General features: G+C 41.5%; 2 protein-coding genes across 4 annotated transcripts in view; both read left to right on the top strand.

Moving 5' to 3' along the window:
• Positions 1 to 6,943, top strand: part of crfb1 (cytokine receptor family member b1) — a 57,374-nt gene extending 50,431 nt beyond the window's left edge. For both annotated transcript variants that reach the window (XM_050048328.1, XM_050048327.1), the window contains 2 exons: positions 3,145 to 3,275; positions 5,737 to 6,943. In XM_050048328.1, coding sequence (XP_049904285.1) covers positions 3,145 to 3,275; positions 5,737 to 6,594 — 989 coding nt within the window. In that variant the 3' untranslated portion in view covers positions 6,595 to 6,943. The remainder of the gene's footprint in view (positions 1 to 3,144; positions 3,276 to 5,736) is intronic.
• Positions 6,944 to 9,147: 2,204 nt separating this feature from the next.
• Positions 9,148 to 13,812, top strand: part of crfb2 (cytokine receptor family member b2) — a 57,800-nt gene continuing 53,135 nt past the window's right edge. Inside the window, exons 1-3 of one of the 2 annotated variants that reach the window (XM_050048329.1) lie at positions 9,148 to 9,658; positions 9,921 to 10,100; positions 10,770 to 10,915. In XM_050048329.1, the coding sequence (XP_049904286.1) occupies positions 10,867 to 10,915 (49 nt within the window). In that variant the 5' untranslated portion in view covers positions 9,148 to 9,658; positions 9,921 to 10,100; positions 10,770 to 10,866. Of the gene's footprint in view, positions 9,659 to 9,920; positions 10,101 to 10,247; positions 10,402 to 10,769; positions 10,916 to 13,812 lie in introns of those variants that run through there. The other variant, XM_050048330.1, reaches the window with a different exon arrangement.

Below are 13,812 nucleotides of genomic sequence, written 5' to 3'. Positions count from 1 at the left end.
AGTTCTGGCTACTGTGGTACAATATGTTGAAAGTATGTATTAATATCTGGCAGTATACATGTGTGACAATAGTCATATGTGTATAATAACAGTAAAAAGTTAAGTTCTTGCTAATAATGTTGTTACATTATTAGCAATGTAACAACATTGCTCTGTCCTCTCCTCTCTGTTCTGCTGTCTGTGCTCTCTCTCCTCCTGTCTGTTCTGCTGTCTGTGCTCTCTCTCCTCCTGCCTGTGCAGATCCACTCTGGATGCTTTCTTCTCCTCTCTCTTCTCTCTCTCCTCTCTGTTCTGCTGTCTGTGCTCTCTCTCCTCCTCTCTGTGCTGATCCTCTCTGGATTCTTTCTTTTCCTCTCTGTGCACTCGGTTCTCTTCTTGGTTCTCCACCCTGTTCTCTCCGTCATCCTTTCTGTCCTCCCTGTCCACTTGGTTCTCTGCTCTGCCCTATCTCTTCTCCTCTCCGTTCTCCACTCTGATCTCTCTGTTCTCCTGTCTTTCTACACAGTTCTCTGCTCTGTCCTCTCCATTCTCCACTCTGTGCAGTTCCACACTTCTTTCTATCCTCCTCTCTCTTCTGTCCATTCTCATCCTCTCTCTCCTCATTGTCACATGGCTTAGGTTTTTTTTAACAAATGAATCTGATGTATTCTGGAGAAAATGTTTTCTTTTTGACATCTTTCTTTCCCTCTTCTGACACTTTCTGACTTGTTTGATTAGACCTTATTTATTACATTACATTATAATGCTTGAAGATAATTTGGAATGAAGGATTTGAATTACTGCATGTGATTATTATCAAATTCTAGGCTAGCAAGAGTAAAGTAGCAACAACAAATAAATAGTAGATGACGCAAACATGTGAGGTCATGTACTCTTCAAATAAGTGAATAAAGCGCTGCATAATGTAACAACATTATTTGATGTGGTTTAAGGTTTCAAGCCACGGAATAGTGTTCAGATAGATAGAGGGATGCTCTTATTGCCCAGTGCATTATGTATCAAATACCCACCTGAATCAAATCTAGTGTACAACATATTGGTGCATCACCATAATTTAGAATAATAAGTTCAGTATTTTTTGTCTCATACATATATATATATATATATATATATATATATATATCTTCTCCATTAACATTACTTAGCAAGAACTTAACTTTTTCTTAAACTTTGACTTACAGTGGGCTGCTTGGTTGTCGCTAAAATAATAATAAAAAAAACATTCACTCACCTTGTCTGTCAGCTAGCAGTATCGTCGTCTTTGTGTCAACTGAATTCAAGTTTTCCGCGTTCCACCAATACATCAGATAAGTTCCTGCGTGTCGTTTCAAAATAAAAGCTGTCTGGTGTGTTAATATGTTTACCATGCTGATGGGGCTTCTTCTATTTTTTTCTCTTTGAATTTTTACCAAGGTCCAGACCTCAATGACCTCATAGCTGGCTAAAGCCATGCTGAGGGCGTGTATAGTTTCAAACATGTTTACAGCAGCTCAGATGTGCTGCAAAGAGCAGATGATGTCTCCTTTTAAAATTAATTCACATTTCTGGACATGTTAATAGTCTGACAGCCTCTGTGTTTCCTTATGTTATAAAGTGCATACTAATTTGGCTGCACAATGATCCATACATCAACCATATGGAGCTAAATACAGCCATAATGCCATAGGCAAAAAAACAAAATATGGTCCAGTGTTTTGCATGTTGTATTTCTTTCTTTTTTTTCTAAGTTTATTTTATTTACATTCGACTAGTTACAGTTGTCTATTCAATCCTGATGTTGCCATATGATCTGGCAGTATGTTGCATTAGCAGGTACGCACAAACTCACAATCACTCATATACTAGGCGGTTACAGGGTGCTTTTGGGTGAAGACAAGGGTAGACTATTGATAGGCACTGAAAGTTATCACACCATCACAGGCGAGGAAATGACCTCAGGAAAATGTCAGTTTGCCAGTGCAGAGCTACACTCCTTGCCATGCTCTTGTGCTACGACCCAGCTCTGAAAGGGAAAGGGAAAATACATAAGGCCTCTCAGAGAGCCCCTAACTTAGCCTAAACATTTTTAGTAAGGAGACCTGGCTTAGGAGTGATTTAGAAAAGTTTTCAGAGCGACTCTGAGCAAGGAAGAGACAGAAACTTTTACCTTATTGAGGAGGTGTGGTTGACCCCGTTGCTAGGTATGTTGCATTCTTTTAACAGATGTGATTGGTTGTGACAGACACACCCTTTTGTGAGCCTGAAAGGTGTGGTCACACCAGTGGGAAATTAAACAAACTGCTGATTGTGAAAGTGGTCTCATTGTTAGTGTGATCACTCTGCTGATGGAAGGTTGAGACAGACCCAAGTCATTACTGCTGCACTTCTGCATTTTTCCAGTTTTCCAAATATCTTAGTATTGTGATTATTTTCATTTCTGGCATTATATTGTTAGGTGGGAGGTGTGTGTATCAAAATCACGTAGGAAAAAGCAAGCACTCTCAAAAACTAAATAAAGTCACAGGGTGCATGGACAAAAACAGTTAAAAATGGAAAAAACGCCATCACTTTCAAATGTCCTTTTAGTTCAGTTTAATAATCCAGCTTGGATGGCAGTACCTTTACACAGACGTTTCGACAGTAAAGTCTTCTTCAGTGTGAAGAAGACTTTACTGTCGAAACGTCTGTGTACTGGTACTGCCATCCATGTGTAGTCAGATTTTGGAAGCTGTACCTTGCCCAGTCCCCAAGTACCTCAATCCTAAAGTTAAATAACCAATTAACATACATCATCTTGAAACATGGTGCCTCTATAATCAGGATCCCCGGCTCATCAGACAGGAAGCGAGGGGTGGGGTTGGGCAACAACTCAGGAGGTGGAACCAATTAGGTGCAGGGGACCACATATCCTAGGGGCACAAATATAGAAATACTACAAAGAAGTCTAGACACATGGGGAGGGTGTCAGCTGTGGCAGTAACAGCCTGCAAAAAATAAAGCCTGATATGTTGGTTACACTTTGTTACATGGCCCAGAGAAGTAAATAGACAGAGCAAGACTCTAACACTTCCTGAAGGATTCATGTGTGCATCCATTCATGTGTGTGTGTGTGTGTGTGTGTGTGTGTGTGTGTGTGTTTGTTTGTTTGCGTGTGTGTGTCTTCAGACCCTGTTATTTTAGGCGTAGTTGCTGCTCTTCTGATTTTTGCTGTCGGGTTCCTGATGAGCTCCATGTTCTGCCTCCACTACACTGGATTCCTCTGTAAACTGAAGGCAGCTCTGCCCAGAGTGCTCATTGTAAGAAACTTGTCTGTCTGTCTGTCTGTCTGTCGCTCTATCTATCTATCTATCTATCTATCTATCTATCTATCAGAAAGTAGGCAGGGTTTGAACATTTCTTCTTCGTTCTTTTCACTAATTCTGTCACCTTTTGACAACACCAACACCTTGAATACCATTCACAAACAGTACAAATACCTAAGACCTTAGACTAATTTGCTCTAATCATAGTGACTCCTGAATTATCTCAGCCTCATTAAGTGTATATCTGGATTGTCAAATAGCATCTGTGTGCAACAATTTTTGCAATTTTCCAAAATTGACAATGCCTTAGGGTTGCAGCAGTATACTTGTTTAATGGCATACCATGGTGTAAAAAATACTATGTCCAACCTCAATTCAAACAAAGTTGGAACGCTGTATAAAACGTAAATAGAAATAAAATGCAATGATAAACAAATCTTTTTTGACCTATGTTCAATTGAATACAATTCAAATCCAAGTTATTTAATGTTAAAACTGAGATTTGTCAATGCTTTTTGTAAAATATACACTTATTCTAAATTTGATGCCTAAAATATGTCCCAGAAAAGGTGAAACAGGAGCAACAAAAGACTTTGAAAGATGTGGAATGGTCAAAAAACATTTCACAGGTAAACAGATTAGTTGGCAACAGGTGATATTATCATTAATAGTTATAAAAGGGGCATCCTCAAAAGGCTCAGTTGTTCACACTTAAGGATGATCACTTTATGAAAAACTGCATGGGCAAACAGTCCAACAGTTTAAAAATGTGTCTTAACGCAAAATTGCAAGGAAATTTAAGGATTTCACCATCCACAATCCATAATATCATGAAACTTAAAACCAACATTGATTATGCCCATGGTCTTTGACATCTCAGGTAGCAAAACTGACATGATTGTATTAAGGATATCACTCCATGAATTTGTGAACACTTTGGAAAACCATTGTCAGTATACACAGTTCATCACTGCATCTACAGGTGTAAGTTAACACTAAGTGAAAGCCAATATCAGCAACATCCAGAAACACCGCAGACTTCTCTGGGCCCGAGCTTATCTGAGATGGACTGACACAAAGTGGAAAAGTGTGCTGTGGTCTGACAGGTCAACATTTCAAATTGTTTTTGGAAATCATGGACGTTGTGTCCTCTGGGCTAAAGAGGAAATGGACCATCCAGATTGTTACCAGCACAAAGTTCAAAGCCAGCATCTGTGATGGTATAGGGCTGTGTTAGTGCCCATGGCATCATGGGTAACTTTCACATCTCTGAAGGCACCATGAATGCTGAAAAGTACATACAGGTTTGGAACAACATATGCTGCCATCCAGATGATATCTTTTTCAGGGACGTCCCTGCTTATTCCAGCGAGACAATGAGAGACATTCTGCACTTTTTCCAACCGTGTGCCTTCGTAGTAAAAGAGTGCAGGTACTAGACTGACCTGCCTGCAGTCCAGTCCTGTGTCCCATTAAAAATGTGAGCCACGTTATGAAAAGTAAAATACAGCAAACAGACAACCTGGGCTGTTAAGCAACCGAAGTCATACTGTATATTGAGCAAGAATGTGAATGAATTTCATTTCAGAACTTTAGAAATTAGTGTCCTCAGTTCCCAAACACTTACTGAGTGTTGTTGAAAGAAAAGGTGATGTCACACAGTGGTAAACATGCTCCTGGCCCAACTTTTTCGGACCATGTTGTAGGCATCAAAAACAATAAAGTTTATGAGTTTGAACATTGTCTTTATAGTGTACTCAATTGAACATAGGTCAAAAACGATTTGCATCATCATTGCATTCTGTTTTTATTTACGTTTTACACAGCATCCCAACTTTTTTGGAAGTGGGGTTGTGCATTTGCTCATCTATAATATTTGAAAAAACAAACAAACAAAAGAAACACAACCGGACCGAAAATCTCACCCGCACATCTCCTGTCCTCCTTAACTATTTTACACATACTTCCATTAAATAACGCTTTCTAGTTTAAATATTAAAACAGTGTTTGTTCAAACAAAAAAAAAACACTTTTATTTTCATTGATTTAAGGGTCATTGTTACTGATAATAATAGCTGTGTAATACGATATATGCTGAAACCATGATATTTTCCAAGAAGCCTATAGTACTGTGAGAATCTCATACTGTTGCAACCTTACTTCATACTCTGACAGTGTACAGATTGATACCGCAGCTTTTTGCTGGTGAATCACACTTGGTGAACTGCTGGAGAAACTGTAGCTTCAATTAAGCCCTCAAGTTTCAAACTGAACATTTGCTGCCTTAGATCACTCCCAGCACCATAATTTGATTTGGCTGAATAGACGATACCCTAGTGTGTTACGCAGGGATGGTGCATCTTTGAGTTGGGATATCTATTATACTGTGTCACTGTCATCTTCCCCAACTTCTCCTCCCTCCCTCTGTCTCTTTGTTCCCTCTTTGCTCCTATAGGAGGCTCTAAGCCAAGGCTACACCCTGACACCAGAGAGGACAGTCCCTGACAAAATCTGCATTAGCATAGAGACTGAGAAACAGAGGAGGCACAACAATCCCACAACTCCACAACCTGCCACCAAGGGCACTAACTCTGATGAGGAGGATGAAGAGGAGGAAGAGGAAGGGGTCAACGTCTACATGGAAAGAGATGCAGAGCTTTCCTCCCTTGACAGTTCCTGCCAGGACTCTATTGATGTGTCGTGTGTGAGCAGTAAAGTAGCTGCTTCAGGGAACTCTAGGGGTTTGACTGTGGAGGCTGAGGTGCTGGACACAGAGTTTGAGGTTGAAGTCACACATGGGGGGTTTGATCAAGATGGGGCCATAGCTGAAGATGCAGATGTTTCTTTCATGCCTGAGGGTCACACTGGAGTCAAGGGACATGTCACAGATGAGGTGCAAGAGGAGGAGGAAGATAAAGAGGTAGTGTGTGACAGCTCATGCAATATCAATTTGTTCTCAGTCACCCTCGCTGCATTGACTGTAAGTGAGGAAGGGGAGGAGGAAGAGTCGCAGAATACAAGTGAGTCTCACACAGACTTTTTGAAACTCTCTGATCTGGAACTCCTACTGCCCTCAGACTCAAAACAGACCTCGAGACACACAGATTCACAGACTGAGTCAGATCATCAGACAACTATGGCACTAATGCTACCTACACAAACCTTTACTGCAGCTGGCTATGAAGGCAGATGTGCAGCCACTTTGTCTGGCTTTCTCAAAACCTGTGATGGTGTGAGACAGCATGAAGAGACAAAAGAGGAGGGGGAGGAAGAGGAGGAGGAGGAATTCTCAGGATACATGGCACACACATGATGTGTTGCTGTATTTGTATGAGTATCAATAATTAATTCCCAGCAAGTGCATTCCTTTTTATTTGAGGAAAATTCCAACAGAAGAATTTAAATGTAACTGCCTTTTCACCCTACTGAGGTTGAGAAGAAGGTACGGGTACACCTGGCAGGACTGAGAGGCTCAGGAGGAGCTTCTACCCTCAGGACACAAAGATACTGAATGATGACTGCTTTATCCTAAACATTAACATTTATTCATTTCTACCACTAGGAAATATTGAAGGAACTGACAACTATTCATTTTACTGAAATCATATTTTATGATTTCATGTAACAAATAAAATTATTGATTAAGTTGTTGGCATAACCTATTTATGTCTTGTAAAGAGCATTCTTGTTAACATCCAAGTCATAATTATGAGAGTTATGAAAGTTTGAGAGCTCAGATGCATCAGGTAACAGCCTGAAAAGTCAAACAAACACCTACCTACCTACCTTATTAATAATGGCTGCACTTACCCTGCTTTGACAGGTCAAAATGTCTACTATGAAAAATAATTAGATAACCATATCATAACTAAACAACATTGTCTACCATAACATTAACAATATCCATGGGTCCCAGTAAGTATGAAGGTGACGCAACATTCACATCACCATTTTAGGGTAACTGAAGCAAATCAACATTTCATTGATTACACCTGTGCTTTTGTTTTGTTAAAAAGGCCTATTTTAAATCCTTCATTCCAGCTTCAACTCTGCAGTTAAGCAACCATATCTAACGGTGTAAATACTCACAAGTTCCAAAAATAGGAATCTATTCCATCCCTACAAACCATGTCCATTCAGTATGATCTGAATGTGGCCCTTCTTTTGGTCACTTCAGAATAGAGATGGAGTAGACCAGTGATACTTAACTTATGCCCTGTGGCTCATAATAGAGTGCTTGCCTTGGACTGTAAAAATAATGGAAGTAGCTACCATGATGTCGCCCATTGGTTTATGGACTCCTGTTTTAAATCCTGTTTCAGGAATTTTGGGCGTCTTAATCTTGTTTTGTTTTTGAGCAAGCAGTGACCATATTTGGGCGAGAGGTTGACACTTTGGAGGACTGAGGGGTGGATTTGACTGAGAGGCTGGCATGGTAGCTACTTTGACTGAGAGGCTGAGGGGTGGATTTGACTATTGGCGGACAGCCTGTCACTCAGAGCAGCAGGCCCTTAATTATGTGTAACTTTAAGCCTCGATAAAATGTAAACAGGTGAGTTATGAAAAAAATAACCCCTGTACAGTTGTTATGAAGGGGGAAATTAGCTTTAGAGGCCAAAATCGTCTTTTGTACCAGGCTGTAAACATGTATTTCTGCTGTAAAGTTTGGCATTTTAACATGGGGATCTATGGTGATTGAGCCAGCCTCAAGTGGCTGTTCAAGGAAGTGCAGTTTTTTTTATGGCATTTATGTGTTGGCTTCATTTTTTTAGCCCTGGAGGTTGCCACTTGGTGCTTGCTGGCTCACTGACCATTTTCTAAATCACAATGAAAATAAATTGTTTCACGCTGGGATTTTTTTGTACTTTGTCTGTAAGTTAGGTGCTGGAATGCATCAAAAAACATCAAAATAGAGCACGTATATTTATTAAAAAAAAAAAAAGTGCCAAAGGGGGATCTGAATATCTATAAATCCTAGAAAGGCCCCTGCATACACCTGACCTGTGCAGGGGCCTGTATCACGAAGCGAGATCAACCTTTCCTGGGTTACCCAGACCTATCCTGGGTTGACTAACCCTAACAATGGCAATCAGGATAATCGGTATCACGACGCTGGATATCAACTCGGTAACTCAACCCAGTGTTGCTTTATCAAGAGCTGTGAACGCGCACACAGCGGACAAATCACAATCATGAGAGAAGCGCAGCGTCACTGAGCGTCACTGAGCGTCCTCACAGAGCTCCGTATGTGAGGGAAAAAAAGGTATTTCTCGTGAGGATCAGAGATTAATTCTACTAAAATATGAGGAGGAGAAAAGCAACATTACAGAAAAGGCCAACACCGTGGCAGTTGCAGGAGGAGGAAACATGCGTGGCAACGCATAACAGGATGAATAATGTTTAGTTTTAGTTTAGATCAGTTTATTTGCACATAATGTTACAGACTATAAAATTTACAAGATTAAAAAAAGAAAAGTACCGGAGAGGTTAGAAGCCACTAAAAGCTTATCAAAGAAATTCCCCTGTCAAAACATCAATGAAATCACATGATAGAGAAGAAAAAAAAACGAGTCAGGAAAGAAGAAATAGAGGAGGAGGGAGGGAAAAATCAAGACAAAACAAGGTAGCAAATAAAATTATGTGTCGGTTAAATTACTCATCACTGGTTCAAGTAGCTACAGTACCTGTACCTGTACATCTGACACTGATCACACCCTTGAATCCCATGAAATCAATGCTGCGCAGATGAATTGCGTGTATTACAATTATCGTCTAACATCATTGCGTCTGATACTGGTCTTCTTTGTCATAACGTTATATATGCTACAATAAAGCTTAAAGCTGACGCCACAATTAAATCATATCAACACCAAATTGATAGTCTGAATAAAATCATCCTGATATTGAGCTGTGTTAGAAATTAACAGCTGCGCAAAAATATTTTGCGTCTTTTGTTTTTTCATTTCATTTGATAAATATTAGCCTATTGTTTGTTTATTAACCCCCCGGCCTCCTGTCATTTTGCAATAGTGGCCCCAGAGCAAAGCTAAGGACCCTGGTGTAGACCTAAGTGCTGTCAGCGACAGGAGGCCCAGAAGTGGAGCTTTTTACCGTGATCTGAAATCGTGTGTAAGTGTGTACTGTGTTCCAGTAGGTCACCTGATTTCCTATCAACACCCTCCTCAGATGCTGCCTTCACATACCGCCGGACAAATTGAAATCACCGCTGCAGCCAGCAAATTTTTCTATTCCCAGGATGGCGAAGGCATGACCCGCCCCACTCTCCCACTGAATGGCTAGTTCTCCTTGCCTTCTTCGGTTGTGTTGGTAATGTTTAGACAAGAGGAGTGAGATTGGTTAGGGTGGAGAATGTAAGGGTAAGCCAATTAGAGGCAGAGTAGGGCATTTTTTTTCTGTGATTAAGGTGCGGTCTGGTCACCACCGGTCAGCTGGCGTTTATTTTATTATTATTTCTATTTATTTGTTATTGGTCATCTCACACTACAACAATAACAGCCTAATTTGTTTTGTGTCGCATTTTTATGTTGTATATTATGACTGAACAGACAAAGTTACAATTTATCTGTAAATTAAAACAGCCCAGAACTGCTAATTGATATTTTGTCATTCTTTCTTTAGTATCCAGTCAGAATAAATGCCACATCGCGCCGTCAAACTGTGTACACGTCTTCAACAAGAAGTCCCTGAAGGTAGCAGGAGCGGCAGTATTCTGTAAAGTGGATCCATTGTGGTCGTTGCTCTCGACTTTCCTTCTACAGCTGAGGATGGTGGCTAAAGATGGCAGGCTTCCCAGGACAGGTAGCTGTAAAATGTTACAAACATGATGTTACAAACAGTATGTTGCTCTTGACCTATTCTGAGTAAATGCTAGCCCGTTAGCTAGCTACTGATAGATACATTTCCGGCGAGTGGGCGTCCCGAGATAAAGACGAATATGAAGCATACCGTTTCTGGCTATGGTAACGTTAACGTTAGCGTTAGATAGCGTTATCTGTCTTTAGCATGGTCATTTTGAAAGCGTTCTCTAAAGAAAGTAAATAACATTGAAGTGGATGTTTTAAGCTAACTAAGTCGGGAGGTTAACACAGGCAACGCGAAGGTATTTTGCAACTCACTCACTGACAGTAGTTGCTGTATAAAAGAAAATGGTTATTACCCGAGGACTGTATGCAGTCTGACTCTACTATTATCATAGACTGTGTAGCCTAATATACAGCCTTGGGTATTAACACCTAGGCCTAAGTTAACTTGGCGTAGTATTGCAATTGTTGCAGGTCGTTTCAAAAAGAATAAATGTCAAACATGGTGTCAGTGAAAAATAACTACATAAAGTTTTATACACACTTTATATTCATCACATTAACTACATTTATTTCACAGACGCTTTTTTTCCAAAGCGAGGTCTAATAACTGCATGGATTTGACATATGACTGGTAGCAGTATTAACTCCAGATTTGTTATGACAGATGTTCATAGAGGAAGTGAAAGCAGCAGCAGAGGCCATAGAAGTGTGGTGACTGCTTGAGAGGCTGATGGCAGTGAAGCAGCCATGGTTTGGCTGTCATGACCGCTCTCATTTGGATGCTCACATGGCTGCCTCAGGTCTTGCCAGGTGAGTACACCGTCACATGATGTGGTGCGTCTGTCTCATAACCCAGAAACCCAGTGACACCTGGGAGCACCTCCTCTGAAGACCACATGTTTGGTCCTTTTAATGGTGACTGACATGAGGCCCAGTTTGAATAAATTATATTTTCTCTAAGATGACAACCAGTTGAGATTAAAACAGGCTGCATGGCAGTGATTTAAATATAACGAGCAAACTTAGCAGCACATGAGTTGCTGCTCACTGAGCAGTATAGGCTACACAGCAATTTCAAAAGGTTTTTAGTGTCAATTTGTTGTATGTGCAGGACATACAGAGAAGAGAAATGCTGTTTCAATGCAAATTGTGTACCGTTACCTTTTTAAATGTTGCTGTTGTCCCGGGCTTTACACAGGGTTGCGAAACTTTGGTCAGAGGGCCAGAGTGAGATTTTACCTTGTGACGTAATATCTGCTTGTGCGTGCGTGGTCATGAATGTATGTGGACACGGTGGCACATTTTTTATTTTTTTTTTAACCTTAAAAGAGTTAATATGCACATGTGGCAAACAGAAGAAATGAGTGTACGTTTACATATTAATATCTGTAGGCCTAAGCCCCACTTACGTCCATAGACGCTCAATATTTGTTTTACGGTGTTTTAAGGTCAATTTCATCAATCTATGGTAGTATTGATCATTTGCTTAAAAAATCCAGTAATATGTCCTCTTGTGACAAACAGAAAGATTTCAAGGGGGGTTCTCTCCCGAGAAAATTTTGCAAATTCACATGGCGAAATCCTATTTTCATGTAATTTCATACAGAAATAGATAAATTCAAGGACTTTCAATGACCTGTGTACATTTGTGCATAAAGTCGGTGAAGATTTTCAGTCATCCAGGTCATGGTAATCATAAGTGCTATATCGTAGGCAACTGAAACGCAAGCAAGTCCAGTTGCCTACGATATAGCACTTCCGATTTGTGCATAAAGAAATTCAGCAGACTCATCTAACAAAAAGGTTTTTTCATCACAAGTGTGTTTTAGTTATTCATGCAGGGCACATGATTTCAAATGTAAATTCATCGGCAGTTTGCTTACCTTGGTACAATTCCGACCAGCAATGTATCGATGGCAGGTGACTTCCCACGCTAGCCGGATGTCCACTGGATCCGTCGCGTGCGTGATCCGGCCGAGGCACGGGTGCCGGAACTAATCATAGCCATTCAAGTCAATGTAAGTTGCTCCACTAGAAGCGTTGTGGTGCGTCCTAGCCGCGGCCTAGAAGCGGCTCAGCGCTTCGCTCCATTAAAAATACGCGCCGGGTCTATTTACGCTGTGCGACGGCTCATCAATTTGCACAGACCAAATGACTCAAACAGGAAGAGGGAGGGAGGGATGGAGGGAGAGAAAGAGGGAGAGAGAGAGAAGCAGCTGTGGTCGAGCAAGCTAGAGAGTGAGTGAAGAGAGGGAGTGCTGGTAGCGAGAAAGCTGGTGAATCAGATCAATAAAACGTTATTTTCTGATTGTTCTAAAGCACAAACATGCCCACACCCCCACACACTGAGACTGTACTCCAAATGACGAAAAATATTGCCGTAAAAAGTGTCATTTGCGTCACAACGATATAAACGATAGAGCAAAATATGAAACAATAGACATTTTTCTCTCGTCACATGATATATATCGTCATATCGCACAGCCCTATTCCATAGGCTTGTGCTAATATGGTTAGCATGTTGTGGGGAAAATGTGTCTGGATTAACACAAGTGTTTGTCTGTTAATGCTGCGAGTTATAGTGAATCTAAATTGTGTACTTGTGTTTGAAATTGTCTCTATTTAGCCAAATTTAATGTGTGTTTTGAATTAATTAAACATTATAGCACTTCACAGGAACCTCCGCCACCGACTAGTGTTTTGGAGTTGTAACTGCAGAGTGACACAGACACACCACCGCACAAGTAAAAATGGTCACAACGACGTAGAATATGAGCGTAGGCTATGTGCGTAGGGTCTACGCACAACCATAAATCCCCTTTCCCCTTTGTACCAATGATGTTGCTGGCTGTATTCACTATGCGTTGCAGTCTTCTGGCAGGAGGCTGTGCAGCCTCCGTGCCACACAGTGATGCAGCCAGTGATGACACTCTCAGTGGTGCCTCTGTGGAAAGAGCACATGATGGGGGTGGTGGGACTCTTGCTCTCCTCAGTTTGCAGAGGAAGTAGAGGCGTGGTTGAGCTTTGATATGCACCCCACAGGAGCTTGGTGCTGCTCACCCTCTCCACAGCAGCACTGTCGATGGACATCGAGGAAGAGATTGTCGTCCTTACACCACTGGACCAGTCGGCTCACCTCACTCCTGTAGTTGGCTTCATCATTGTTGGAAATGAGGCCCACCACAGTCGTGTCGTCTGCAAACTTGACGATGTGGTCAGTGCTGTGGGTTGGCACACAGTTGTGGGTCAGCAGTGTGAAGAGCAGTGGGCTGAACACACACCCCTGCGGAGCCCCTGTGCGGGGCCTTACCTCCCTCCACGAACCTGGTCGGCTTGATAGCATGGTAGCCTAGCTTTCTGGATAGCGGAGTCCGGGATGTTGTCATTAAGCCATGTCTCCATAAAAATGAAAACACAGCAGTCCCTTACATCATGCTGAGCAGATCTCAGGAGCTGTATGTGGTCTATTTGTTGTCAAGTGAGCGTACATTGGCCATAATGAGGGATGGTATCGCTGCTCTGTGTGGGCTAGCTGCTAGCCTAGCCTGGATGCCTCCGCGCTTGCCTCGCTTCTGCTTCCTTTCACACTGCTTCTGGCGCCTGATCTCTGGGTGTGACGTAGCAGGCGGGTCCGGTGATGTAGTAGTCCGGCGGAGAAGGCCAGGCCCCAAAGTTCCTCTGTGAGTTTCTGGTTCAAGTTGTGATGT

Source organism: Epinephelus moara, chromosome 7 (assembly GCF_006386435.1).
Source record: "Epinephelus moara isolate mb chromosome 7, YSFRI_EMoa_1.0, whole genome shotgun sequence".
In the NCBI taxonomy this organism is placed as follows: domain Eukaryota; kingdom Metazoa; phylum Chordata; class Actinopteri; order Perciformes; family Serranidae; genus Epinephelus; species Epinephelus moara.
This window is presented reverse-complemented; position numbering and strand designations above follow the sequence as displayed.